The sequence below is a fragment of the Amphiura filiformis genome, chromosome 6 (assembly GCF_039555335.1).
Source record: "Amphiura filiformis chromosome 6, Afil_fr2py, whole genome shotgun sequence".
NCBI lineage: Eukaryota > Metazoa > Echinodermata > Ophiuroidea > Amphilepidida > Amphiuridae > Amphiura > Amphiura filiformis.
In genome coordinates this window covers 4,563,768-4,578,506 of record NC_092633.1, presented here as the reverse complement: position 1 = coordinate 4,578,506, position 14,739 = coordinate 4,563,768, and the positions used below count along the sequence as shown (strand labels likewise).

The window sequence follows — 14,739 nt, the reverse complement described above, 5'->3', positions numbered from 1 at the left end:
AACCCTGTAAGTAACTTCAGCTTATAATGAATACTCTCTGGGTTTTGAACAGATTTTACCTGGCTTACCATTCTTAGTGAGTAAAGTGCTTTTCTTTGTCAATGACTTTATGAATATTTTCCCTGCGGGCAGTGAGCATAACACATCTTGATCCCATCTCATCAAAGATACATAGATCTCTGATCCAATTCTCATCTATTATTCCCCACTAACTTTCACAATGAATATTTGACAAAGTTCCAATTGTCACAGTACTAAAGTAGCTGGTTGGTGACCAGCAAAACTTCAAATCAAGACCAATTTTTTTGGATTAAATTTCAACATATCTAACTCATTTATCATAAAACACAGCACGTTTAATGGCTGGTAATTGTTTAGTCACTGATATGTCTCAAGTAACTTCAGCATGAGAATGGTTATATTAGACCTTGAAAGTCAAACATTTCCAAGTCGTGCTTGGGCACGTACAGTGGAGAGTAATTGAATCATGCCTGGTTAATTGATTTTGGGTTCAATTATTTGCTCATCATGACTTGACTGAGAGCAGTGAACACTCATTATGGTCACTCAACTTGGTATTAATGTCACTTAAAACATCCTGTGCTTAAAAGGTGATGAAACCCACCACCATGTCAGCTATCCAGGGAACAAAAAATATTATATATATGAATAGCCCGCTTTGCCAATTCATGGCGGGGGACTAATAAATAGCATCAATAACAGGGACTGTCTTTTGAAATTGGCAGGAGAGCATTAATATAGCTCTTCTGGAGTCTTCAAGGAGAGCTGTTTAGAGCATTTACAATAGAATGTTAAGCAGAAAATGGTCATCTAAGGAGAGCTAAAAACCACTCTCTTATATCAGATTTAAGGAGAGCAGTAGAGGGCGATTGCTCTCGCTCTCCTCAAAAGGCAGTCCCTGTAATAAAATAATTTGAACAAAACTTACCTTGTAGTTCATGATATTACTGTATGTATTCACAATGGAGTCATCGGTGAAAGGCGTCTTACCGAGCATCATCTCGTAAGCTACGATCCCCAGTGACCACCAATCACACTCCACGCCGTAAGTGCCCTCTTTGTTATTCATGCTCATGAGCACTTCGGGAGAGACATAGTCCGGCGTTCCTACAGGCATTTTGGAGTGAACCTGAAAAAGAAATTGTGGGTATAATCATTTATTGTCTAAATCAATATATATTATTGAAAAAATAACAGTGATGTTTTGCAAAAGTTCATTCTATAAATCATATACCGTACTTTGAAAACTTGCTTGATTTATTGTTGTTAATGAGTTATGTACGTTTTACAAATGTGTTGCTGTTTCAGCCCTCTTTACACATAACTCAAGAACCACATGAGCTACAAATGTATATCTGTTATATTTGAATTCTTCTACACACTTGCTATGAAATGATCAATGCAATTTTTGCCAAAGCTCACTACCATTCGCAAGATGCTGTGAACTACCAAATCGCAACAGTTAAAAATAGTTGATAACCTTAAGCTGACAAGGTTACATAAAATGAATTTGAAAAATGAATTTTGATACTATCTGACCAACGACTCATTTTGTCTGATCACATCACGTAATACATTATATTTTAAATGCAGACACTGATATTTTATAAATTTTTAGGCATAGTGTGTACTTTTAAGGGGGTACTACACCCCTGCCCAATTTTGTGCCTATTAATTTTTGCATTGTTCTCAAAAATTATAGAGCATTGGTGACAAGTAAGATACGAATATTTTAGGGGCAAGGACTACAACTACTGTACTGGAAATTTTATTTCAGCACAGCCAAAAGTTGTGGAGTTACAGTCAAAAATGAGGGAAAACCAATATTTGATCAATAAATCAATAACTACTTGCCTTGAGTTGCTAAATTTTCAGTGCAGTAGTTGTAGTCCTTGCCCCTATTATATACATATCTTACTTGTCACCGATGTGCTATAATTTTTGACAAAAATGCAAAAATAGGCACAAAATTGGCCAGGGGTGTAGTACCCCCTTAAGGATAGCAACTATTGCGATTTGGTAGTACACAGCATCTTGCAAATGGTAGTGAGCTTTGGCAAAAATTCCATTGATCATTTCATAGCGAGTGTGTAGAAGAATTCAAATATCACAGATATACTTTTGTATAGGTCCTGTGGTTCTTGTGTTATGTTGTAAAGAGGGTTGAAACAACAACACTTTTGTAAAACGTATACAACTCATTAAAACAACAATAAATCAAGCAAGTTTTCAAAGTATATGATTTGTAGAATGAACTTTTGCATATTATTTTTCAATAAATTACAATAATATATTGATTTAGATAATGAAAATTGATTTTTTTTGGCTGCTTCGACCAACAATACCTAGTCTACCCAATAAGCCAGATGCAAACCACATTGAGAGCTATGATTTTCTCCCACAAAAAATGTGCCCATTAAGTTTTAAGCATGATAAGCAATAAGCATGAAGAAATTGACACATACTTGATGTACGGTATTTCTATTAATACTTCATATGTCATTGTTTTTACACCAAATTAAATCATTTGATGGAGGAGTCATTCCCTTGACATGCCTGGCAAGCAGAATTGATTAGCATACGTGTATAGCAACTTGAGCTTAGAATTCACCTTAGTGAATTAAATTGGTCATGCTATGTTGTTTTGTTTTTTTGTGGATAAAATTTTAGAACCTCTACGGTTATCACTATAAGGCAGCAACAAAACACAAACCAAAACAGCAATTTCTGTAACCTCAATCCACTTTTGGCCAAAACATGGCCGATTTTACATGCACACACTATTACAGCAAATAATAAAAGACAAACAAACCCAAAACAGAAAATCTGGGTCGGTCCGGCCTGCCCGTACAGAACACTTTTTTTGTCACCTAAAGCTCATATTTTTAAACAGTGTGACTGTTTCACAAATTTATTGATCTGCTTGGACTCCAGGTTTATAGAATGTTTTATTTTGTTTTGCTTCAACTACTTTGTAAGTGGCCACCTGCTCCTGTTTAATTCAAGCTTCTTTTCAATTGCAAATTCAGAATCTATTTCCCTTCTTTTTTGCTATTGTTTTAATGCAGAACATTGAGACAAGTAAACACATCAAAGTAGAGTGACTTGTTCTGATAAAAGGATAAAGACAGCAGAAGCACCTTTTTTCATTAATTTTTTTATGTCAAGCATATCTAGAGGCATTAACAGCTGAAGTAAAGAAGATAACGCTGATGAAACTTCAGCCAGGCACAAGTGACTGGTGAAGGAGGTGTCGCCGTAGATACCAGGCCTCCAAAAACCGCGGGAACGCGGGAACGGCGTTCCCAGAAAGGTCACAGAGGTCACAGAAAAAAAATTGCAAAAAAAAAAAAAAAAAATTTTTTTTAAATTTTTTTTCCAAAGTTTTCGGCGACCTTGGAGAACCGCTGGACCTATTATGAAACTTCAGGATCATTCACAGTTAATTAAAAAAAAAGAAAAAAAATCAGAAAAAAATTACGAAAAAATTAGTTTGTTATCCTGTATTATGCAAACCATTAACTGATGTTTATTTGAGGTAAACACAAGTTAATGGTTTGCATATTAAGGATAACAAACTGTAATTTTTTCGTCATTTTTTTCCATTTTTTTTTTCAAATTATCTGTGAATAATCCTAACCCTTCAGAATAGGTCCAGTGGTTCTTCAAAACTGCAAAATACTTCTAAAAAAATGTTAAAAAAATAAATAAAAAATAGTTTTGAGTTTTGACAGTAATACTTTGAAATTTTAAGTTGTGTTTTTTTGTGAAAAAGGATGTAAATTTTTATAGAAAACTGTTCCAAAATAAGGCTCAGATTGCAGAGAGAGCATCTAAACCCTGAGAGCTTCCAGGGCCCTTAAGCGGGCCCTGGACCCCGGCCGTTAGGATTTCCCGCCAGCTCATGATGTCCGCTCTGGCATACATAGGCCTATTTCAGTTATTTCACAGAAAATTTTCAGCACTTGTCATTAAGTTCCCAGACAACAGAAAATTTTCTGGAGGCCTGGTAGATACCTTGTTGGGGGATTTTTACAGGACAGGCATGTGTAGCCAACAAACGGACTTATTTATTCCCCTGATCGGAACCAACTGCGACAAGGTCTTTTTATCATGGGTTATCTGGCCCTCCTTTATCAGATGAGTCATGGGGACTGGGGAGAGCAGAATTATATTTTGTCCTGCGGGCAATAATACCTTAACCAGTGTGCCACGCTGCTTTTGCCTGATTTGAATTTCTTGCACATGAATTGGAATTGAAATAATTGTGAGCAATGAAGAATTGAATTGGATTGGAATTGAAATCATTTTGAATAATGATATTAATTCAATGCATTGAATTGAAATTAATTTTAGGTGATTTTCATTACAATGCATTGGAACTGAATTGGATTCTTTTGGAATAAAATATGATTTGGCTTGGGCATGAATTGAATTGGATTGGAATTGAAATTATTGTGTACAATGAAGTAATTGAATTGGATTGGAATTGAAATCAATTTTCTGGAGTGAAATAATTATATTTTACACCAATTGATCTTGCACCTTGTATTGTTATAAATGCTTTTTTTTGGTGGCAATTCCAGTTAAAATCCATAAACCCCTAAAATGGAAAATGTGGTTAATCATCCACACACATATTGTGAATTTCAAATGGGGTTACCTGAATGGGTTAAACACCCTGTGTGGGACATATGATTTTAACTGGAATAGCCCACTGCTTCAAGTACAGGTTCAAGCCATAGCAGCTGATAGGTGTATCCCATCAGAACTGCACATGCCATAGAAAGTGTACATAAAATCCCTCACTTTAACTTTCAATTACTCGCTTATCAGGGGAGTCAAGACTTTTGTTTGAAAAAATATAATCTCTAAAGTATCGTGAAACTATCCATAGCTCTCAATATTTAAGCTGCTCTTAGTATGTTTTGTATGTATTTGCTATGGAGCAAGCAGATAGAGTGCAAAGCATGATGGGATACTCCCTTCAACTGCTGTGGGTTCAAGCACAAAAACGTGCATTTAAAAATACTCTCATACCATTTCCCTCTTCATGATATGTTTGTAAAAACAACTGAAACAGATTTATAAAATATCTGCCAAAAGCCACTGTTATATCTCGGCTTAAGCGGAGCAAATCTCATCGATGTATTGTGTAAGCAATGTAACAGTTAGGGTGAGAATACTAATCATGCATTTGGCCCCCAGAGGCTAGATTCACAGTAGCTGCTGACAGCATTATCCTAAATCAATCCAATTATATAAATTTTATATGTACAACATTATGGGGCAGAGAATGCCTGTTTCACTGAGGTGAAGCTATTTTATTTAGATTCAGTTTACAAAGCGACATTTTGAGCTAGGAACAAGCAAATATTATTCTTGAAGTCATGACACCGACTGTCTGCAGGGAGGGGTTTATGTACTGCAATTTTGCACCCAACTTTTTATTATCACATTAAAGAAATAACTTCATTTGTCAGAAAATAGGTATTTTTTGTCTTCTAAAAGAACAGATAAGTTGCAATGTTACCAATGTATGCATGCATAAAAAGTTCCCTTTTTGTGTTTGCTTGCTTTCTTGGATGTTCGCTAGGTTACCTATAGCTTTGATCCCCATGGGGTAGATACTATATTACGTTGCATGGGGCTGTAAGATGAGATACGGGGAATACTTTCTTTCCATATCTTGGGCTTTGTTCATTTTTATGAAATTCTCTAAACTTTTAACCAATCAGGTGACAGGAATATATATGAGGTCTGAAAATTTGCAAATTTTTCTCATTAGCAGTCAATATTTGTATAAAAAACATTCTTTTCTAACAGACTACATGTAGGTGATACCTGCCAATGAGTGCAAGCAGTGTCACCAACATGTCCAAAGTCATGACCGCAATATCACTATACATATACATGTGTTGATGTGCAGGGAAAAAAATTGCTATGGCCCTATGGTGATGTCATTACAGGGCAATTATATTATTCACTTTATAATAGCTCAACTTTTTTTCCTGCCATGAAGTATCCAGTAATCTGTTATTATATGTTGCATCCACCAATCAAATGGCAGGAATATAATGTGTTATAAATAAGAGCCTCTTTAAAATGACTTCCAAGTTAACAGCACCCAAGGGGCTAATAACGTTAAACAGGTTAATTGGTGAAATTTAACCTACATTAAGAGGTGCAAAAGGCTATTCCAGTTGAAATCCATACACCCCAGACTGACCTTAATCTCCCACACAGGGAATGTGAATTTCAAATGGATGATCACTCTTTCAAGTAGCCCCATTTGAAATTCACACCCCTTGTGTGGATTAAGGACGGTCATGAATGTCTTCCATAGGGGGTGTATGGATTTCAACTTGAATAGCGCAAAGTTAGGTCTGTCTGCAACATGAGCAGACTAACCAATCTACTGTACAAGTGGAAATTTTCGCACTACATTTATTTTTGCGCTTATGGCATTAAAAACTTCTACCGCGAAAATAACAACGCACGAATATATTCCTTTTAGGGGTTTTGGTCAATGTTAGGAAACTTAAAATCAGGAATTTAAAAGCACGGGAAACAGTTCAAAATTAGCAAAGCGCGAACAATTAATCACATGAAAATATCCGCTTTTACAGTATTACCACTGGCATTGACTGGCGGGTGCATCACTGTGTTCAAAATCTATTGCTCCAATTCAACGTGAATGAACGCCTAGGGTATAATGCGATACTGAAGTAGAGCATCACTAAGGGTTAGATGTAAGTAGTCTTAGTGTTTGATGAGTGATTAGTGGGCAGTGGAAATAAGGTTAAAGCTGGCCGCTGGGAGGATTGTGAACGGCAGCTGTCACAACTGGTTGCTGTTGTTTTTTAAAAACCACTTTGCACAATTCTTTAAAGAGATATTAAAAGGGCATTTTGTGATCCACAACATCATCCCCACCCTCCTTTTTTTCAAAAAAAAAAAGTTGAGATGTCTATATCACTGGAAACTTTTGGCTACATAATGTTTATGTACAAAAAAATTCTTGCAGATTAATTCATTTAGCAAAAATATCATGAATTTTGAATTACGTTCTGGTACACCAGAACAAAATTACAACACATTGTCTATGGAGTCAGTGTAATACACATAATCATGCGTAACTCGCAAACGCATAATCGGAATCAATGGAAATTTTTGGAATAAGCTTTTTTCGTGTAAATGTACTGAAAAAAGTCAAAAAAAGAGGATGCTAGGATCATGAAATACTCCAATCTAATTTCAACAATCATACGACCAGAGCTTATTGATGTTTTGAAAGAATAGCATACCATACATGTGATTATAATGTGTCCAGTGGCCCTGTACTACTGAAATCCAGGGGTAGCGTTAACCACCCTCCATATATTGGGAATGTGCAAACTCGGGGGTGAACTCTAACCCTCTACTTTTGGAACTTACTCAAAATATTTTTCACCCCCAAGATTTAATTTTCACCCCATGTATTTGGATTTTCTGCAAGCTTGGGAGTGAAAAACACGGGAAACAACCCCTGACTTTCGGGCCTTAATGCTACCCCTGCTGAAATCAACTAAAAACTGTAATATTTCTTCATTTGAAAGCAAAATATTGGACTTTTTGTGGTTCCCAAACACAAACTTGGATTTTTTTCAAAATAATAATACAGTGAATCCACCTGCGTCTCCATGCTCTACATAAATCAGACTGAACCATATTTCAAATTGACATAATTGCTGCATTCATCACCCAAATTGAATTTTAAAAAAAGTTTTAAGAGATATATCTACATGTCAATCATTTTAAGTAATTTTAGTATTCCCAAAAATGCAAACAGAATTATGATTTCTCCAAAATGCAATTAGAATTATGAATTCAAAGATGCATGCTCATCTTAATAGAACTATCTCAAGAACAACTGAACCAATACTAGGCTTGTTTGTACTCATTTTAATGTAATTTTCATGCTGATATTCCAAATATGTTCATAAAAATTTACAAATCTGGGACTGAACCCGGGACCTCATGCACTAAAGACCAGTACCCTAAATCTGTAAAACAATTGGCAAAATAATTATGAGGATAGAGGATATCTTCCAATATTTCTTGAATAAGTGATAGTGACTGAATGATCGATGAATATGGTAGGAAGTGAGTTTTAGAAGCGTGGGCCAGCTGCAGCAGCATTAATGCATAATGAAGACATCATCTCTAAAGAATTGTGTATGTATTAATCAGTTTGTTTTCTGGTGTTTTGAGTGCATTTGGGGTAAAGTTTAGTTCTTCTAGGCAGGCCCCCAGAAGCTATGGCATGGAATAAAAAAATAAGCACTTCTGTAATAATGTATACTCCTGCACCTGTGGGCCTCAAGACAGATCAAGTCTAGACTATGAAATTGTCTTACCCCAGTTATGCAGGCTTAGCTAAATGGCACCTGTTATGTGGGGTGGGGACATGTGAAATGAGATCCACAATTAATGATGCTCATTTCTGAAGGTAGATTCATATCAAATGTGACACGGTCAAGGGAAATGAGTCGGATGTCGCTAACATTGATTTTGAGATATTGGCAAAGAAAGAAATGTTGTTATCAGTGATTGATAAATTGACATAACTTTGCAAAGAAAAGTCATATCAACATGGGGTTTTCTGTTTCTGAAAGCTCTAAATGTACTCTTTATTAACATGTAAAACTTGTTTTCAACCAGGGTCAACATGTGACTCATTCCCCTTGATCATGTCACAAATTTGTATTAATATTTCAATAATATTGCTAACATGCAGCTTTCCAATTGGCCATGCGTTTTGAGTTGGGCCGGTAATGCGTTACATGTTTTCGCGAGATGAAAATTGCATGTTTTTCGTTTGGATATGAATATCTTTCACACATTATACCCAACATATATATAAAAGTATACATTTTCTGGCTGCAAATGAACCAAGGAATCCAAAAATGCACTTTAAAATGACACAGGGTGTGACACTAAGGAGTTATGAAACTGAAAATACCAGATATTTTAGGGAAAAAATGTAAAATTTGACAAATTAAAAAAAGTTAGCTTCACCCCACATATTTAAAAGTTCCATATTTAAATTCCTCTCAGTCAGAGCTTTAAATACATATATATAACATCATAGGGTTCAATAAAATTAAAATGATTTTGCGCCAGCCTCTTTCAAGGCATATTTTCCCATTGACTTCAATGTGTAACCCGAACGGAAAATAAAATATGCAAAATTGCTTCTCAAAGTAAATTAAATTACCTGGAATATGATTGTATGGTGTTATAGTATGCAGTTTAAAGTGAATTGTAAAAATATGAAAAAAGAAATGGACCTCTTGCATCATATGACCCCTGGGGGTCACTTTTATTAAATTTGCTCCTCCTGATCCTCCTCCTCCTCCTCCACCCCGCACATTATGCTAATTAGATGCAAATTATTCAAATGTTAATAACTTTTTACAACTTTTTTAAGGTTTACTTAATTGGTCTCATCACAAGCTTTAATTTGACACCAAATTTAACTACATAGGCTGCATATTAACTGAGAAAATTAAAAAGATGAACCCTAAAATGTCGCGCGCATGTAACATCTCCACCTATTTACTGGCCCAACTCAAAACGCATGGCCAATTGTTATTAATTTATTTTCCTGGAGAGTTTGACCACATATATGTGACACGATCTGGTCCATGGGGGTCAAAGGAGGCATTTTTGAAAATTGAGTTACTGTAATTATTATTGTTTTTTACTCCATATTTTTACCTTTATCTCAGTTTCAAATTTGCCGCCTTTGGCCCCCATGGACCAGATCATGTCACATATTATAAATGCTCTGCATTTTGGCCATAAGTTTCAACATAACAAGTTCAAAGTTTAATTTATTAAAAACCACAGAACTGTCCAATACTAGGCTTGTTTGTACTCATTTTAATGCATTTTTCATGATGATTCCAAATATAGTCATAGGAAAATACAATTCTGAATTTTTTTGATATTTAATAAAAAAAAAGTTGAAATTTTTCATCTGCAGTTGACATCCGCATAGCGTTAATAATCATAACATCAAGGTGATCCCGAGGTAATGTAAATCAAAATCATTCAGATGAATCATAAAATAAAGGTCAAGAAGAATTAAGGGACCCAAACCCTGGGCAAAATATTTATTCATGAGGAGGTTCATGGTGTCTTGAGATATTTCTTGAGTAAACTGACTTGATGGTGACTGCTTGATCAATGAATATGGTAGGACGTGAGTTTCAAAAGCGTGGGCCAACAGCGTTAATATATTGAAGGCACCATCCCTAAAGAAAGTGTATTCAGTGCAACCTGTGTACACCTGTGGGTCTCAAGACAGATCGAGTCTAGACTATGACATTTTCTTACCCCAGTTAGGTCTTCTGGCACCTGTTTGATGGGGACATGCAAACCGTGGATGCACCATGTATGCGGCTCACTTTTGAAGGTAACTTTCTCATACTGAATTTGCTAAATTAGTTTTAAAACACCACCTTTATATACTCTGTAATGTTCTGAATCATATCAGGGATGTAAGTTTTCAGGATTTTTACAGAATTCAGGTTTTTTTGTAATCCAGATTTATGCAATTTCTTTTATTTTCACCCTGTTTTGGGGCTTTTTAGCCCAAATTTACGCATTTTCCCCCCAATTTTCAGGTATTTTTCTTCAGGCTTACTTACATCCCTGGAGTTACAAGGCTTCTGTAAAGTTTGCATTTTTGTCACAGAAATTTGAAGAGGAATTCAAATATGCCATTGGTTTTTGTGTAGTGCAGGGAATGGAGGAAAATAAGTTGATTGATTGCTTGTTTTGTCCGCAGGTCTCAACCTTTTTCTATGGTAGCATCAGTCAGATTTTTTTTTTCAATTTCAACCAAAATTTATGATCAACCTAAACCAAAAAATAGGTCACAATCAAAAGGGTGTGAATTTGAATATTTCTAAAGTAATTCTTTACTCATAAAAATCATTAAGACCAATCACATTTTACACACGGTGATACATGGTGTTGTGTTATTGATAATCTCGCTTGTAAACAAAATTGATCAATTCAAACTGTACACAACACAGCTTAAAGAAAGAAGCTCATATTTTGCAGCCTTATTTCAACTTCTTTAAAAACATCTTAACTCTCACCAAACATGTTTTTACACTTAAAAAAATCAAATTTATTTGCAAAATAATCAAAGAATATTTAGGAATGGGTAGCTATTCAAGTCTTCAACTATATGTAGGACGTACCTTTTTATTTGAAGAAAGTTTGGCAGCAGACCCAAAGTCAGCCAGCTTGATATGCCCAGTCCTGTCAATCAATATGTTGTCTGGTTTCACGTCTCTGTTAATAGCATGAATAGAATATTTACAAGACTGAATGTTAATGCTCTGCATGCTAGACATAGACTTCAACATAAAAAGTCCCAAGTTTTGAGATACATTGTCATAATATCAATAGGTATCTCAAAAACCACTTAACCAACACTAGGCTTCTTTGTACTCATTTTACTGCATTTTTCATGCTGATTCCAAATATGGTCATGAAAATTTACAATTCTGAAATTGTTGAATTACAAAAAAAATTTAAACTTGTTGTCTCACTCGTCTGCAGTCAACGCTTGCGTGAAGAGAGTTAATGCTTGGAGAAAACATTGGGAGTTTAGATACATGTGCATTACAGGGAAATTTTGATATTTGGAACAAGTTTATAGAGGAAAATATTATTCTCATCCACATTATACTTTGTTATGCTTTTTATATTTGGCAAAAATTATTTGTTTTTTTGTTTATTGCTTGCATAATTAAATTCACATTTAGTTTGCGCCATGTCACACATTGTTTAAGTTCAATCTAAACAGTAGATCGCATGATTGCTACAAAATTCCTTCCAGACAAGCATAACTGATTCTTGCACTGTACTAAGTTGCCATTGTCATGACTAGTATAGTAGTAGTCACTTTCGACTATGACTTGGTGATAGTCGACTTCTGACGACTATCAATTGTATCCTCAATAAAGGGCTTCAGACTCGTTGAAGCTCAGGAAAATCAAACTTTATTCTCTCACCCAATTCTGCAAGAATCATTTGATTCTCCCAAAATTGGAGATTTCTTTGCACACAAGATCACGAGCGTGCAATCATTAAGACAAGGGTCGTTGAAGCTCTGGAGTTCTACATGTAGATGCTCTCTGGTGCAATCTGAGAATGCGATGATTAAAGCTTAAAAGTATAGGCGCCGGCAAAAAACACAATTTTTTGAAGTAAAAAACAAGATCCAAAATATTGAAAAGCGAGATTTCCCCCTGAAAATGGCACTAGAAGCTTTAAAAAATGCCCCGGGCCGAAAATACGAAAATCTGATATAAAAAAAATATAATTCCATAAAAATACTGTGGCCTGCCCTCTGTTGTTCAGATTCGGTCAATTCAGATGTCAACAGAACTGCTGCATGCAGCTGGCATCAGTCGGCAAAAAAGTGACAAAAATTTGACCTTGAATTATGTTTTATTGTCAAAATATTCCAATAATTCAATAAATATAACAATATTTGGCCTAAATTCATTTGCAATGAAATGTCATTTTTTTTATTAAGTAAAGCATGGCTTTTGCACCTAGCAATGTGGTTGCAATGCTGTTGAATTCTGCACACTTTTCCTATTTTGAAGTTCATTTCATTTTATGGCATAAAGCAACATTTTTATAGTAAGTATACTGCTTGGGAACTTTCTTTAAAAGCGAGATAATTGGTTAATAGCGAGAATCACAATGTGAAAAGCGAGATCTTGTTTTTGCCGGCCCTTACTTAAAAAGGAACCTTGCAAAAGATTGTATTGTATGATGATCCTGTGGGAAAATTGTTTCCCGAGATAGTTACTTCTAAGAAGAAAAAATACGGGACAGACATCACAGATTTTTAAAAGTGTGTGATCACTCAAATTTGTGATTTAAAATGAGTACCATCAGGCAGTGCCACTGAGGACAGGCTTTTATTTCCCCCAACTGACTTCATCCCATTACCGTTTGAAAATTTATACTCGTACCCTAATTTTTTTATCAAGTTTCACTTCTTTGTTTCTCTCCAATTCTTTGACTGAGTTTTTCCCAGAAATGACTGACAAAAGGAGGAACATGTCACTGCAGTGAGTTGAAACCGAGACCTGAATTTATTTCATATATTACTTTGCTTCTATGTATTTACTTAATGTTTTAATTTTATTGTAAGGGAAATCCTTATTCATTGTGTCTAGGGAAATCCTTATTCATTGTGTCTAGGGAAATCCTTATTCATTGTGTCTAGGGAAATCCTTATTCATTGTGTCTAGGGAAATCCTTATTCATTGTGTCTACCTGGCTTTGTGCCAAATGTTATAAATAAACAAATATAAATTTTAAAAAAAAGTTACGCAGTACAAATGCAAACAACCACACTTTTTGAATCAAAGTTTGCGGGTGCATAGCGACTAATTCAGAGATACATTAAGTTGCCTCCATGAGTGACATGCAAACATGGCAGAGTCGGTACTCATTAATTCTCGCTATTAGCAATAAAGAGCTGCCAGCGGTTTGCGATGTAATCGTGATGTATCATGGGAAAAGGTAGACATCAAGTCCGGCATGTCTGAATATTACCATGCTATTACATAGGAACACGTGACAATATTTTTAGTTTGTCAATATAACGGTATTACACGCAAATCGATACAGAAAAAATGAATTGTGCACATTTCAAATCACATTATTTAGTATTATTGCATATCGATTCGCGTGTAACACCTTTATTTTGACAAACTAAAAAATATTGTCACGTGTTCCTATGTAATAGCATGGTAATATTCAGTATGCGGACTTGGATGTCGACCTTTTCCCATGATACATCACGATTACATCGCAAACCGCTGGCGGCGCCTTATTATAATAGCGAGAATTCCATCTCATTGATTTGAACCTACCTGTGCACATAGCCCATAGTATGCAGGCTGTGTATAGCAGCTACCATTTCAGCTAGGTAAAACTGAGCCATCTTCTCTTCAAAAATATCATCAAAACGACTGAGAAATCCTTATTCATTGTGTCTAGGGAAATCCTTATTCATTGTGTCTAGGGAAATCCTTATTCATTGTGTCTAGGGAAATCCTTATTCATTGTGTCTAGGGAAATCCTTATTCATTGTGTCTAGGGAAATCCTTATTCATTGTGTCTAGGGAAATCCTTATTCATTGTGTCTAGGGAAATCCTTATTCATTGTGTCTACCTGGCTTTGTGCCAAATGTTATAAATAAACAAATATAAATTTTAAAAAAAAGTTACGCAGTACAAATGCAAACAACCACACTTTTTGAATCAAAGTTTGCCGGGTGCATAGCGACTAATTCAGAGATACATTAAGTTGCCTCCATGAGTGACATGCAAACATGGCAGAGTCAGTACTCCTTAATTCTCGCTATTCGCAATAAGGGCGCTGCCAGCGGTTTGCGATGTAATCGTGATGTATCATGGGAAAAGGTCGACATCAAGTCCGGCATGTCTGAATATTACCATGCTATTACATAGGAACACGTGACAATATTTTTAGTTTGTCAATATAACGGTATTACACGCAAATCGATAGAGAAAAAATGAATTGTGCACATTTCAAATCACATTATTTAGTATTATTGCATATCGATTCGCGTGTAACACCTTTATTTTGACCAAGTTACAGGACTT

At 35.3% G+C, this 14,739-nt stretch overlaps 2 protein-coding genes across 2 annotated transcripts in view; both read right to left on the bottom strand.

Annotated features, from left to right (window-relative positions):
* LOC140154852 (citron Rho-interacting kinase-like) overlaps positions 1-14,082 on the bottom strand; it is a 134,034-nt gene extending 119,952 nt beyond the window's left edge. The window contains exons 1-3 of the mRNA XM_072177500.1: positions 13,983-14,082; positions 11,280-11,373; positions 950-1,150 (exon numbers count right to left, since the gene is read on the bottom strand). Of these exons, the coding sequence (XP_072033601.1) occupies positions 950-1,150; positions 11,280-11,373; positions 13,983-14,053 (366 nt within the window). The 5' untranslated portion in view covers positions 14,054-14,082. The remainder of the gene's footprint in view (positions 1-949; positions 1,151-11,279; positions 11,374-13,982) is intronic.
* Positions 14,083-14,242: 160 nt separating this feature from the next.
* Positions 14,243-14,739, bottom strand: part of LOC140154135 (citron Rho-interacting kinase-like) — a 5,826-nt gene continuing 5,329 nt past the window's right edge. The window contains exon 5 of the mRNA XM_072176742.1: positions 14,243-14,288. Within this exon, the coding sequence (XP_072032843.1) occupies positions 14,243-14,288 (46 nt within the window). The remainder of the gene's footprint in view (positions 14,289-14,739) is intronic.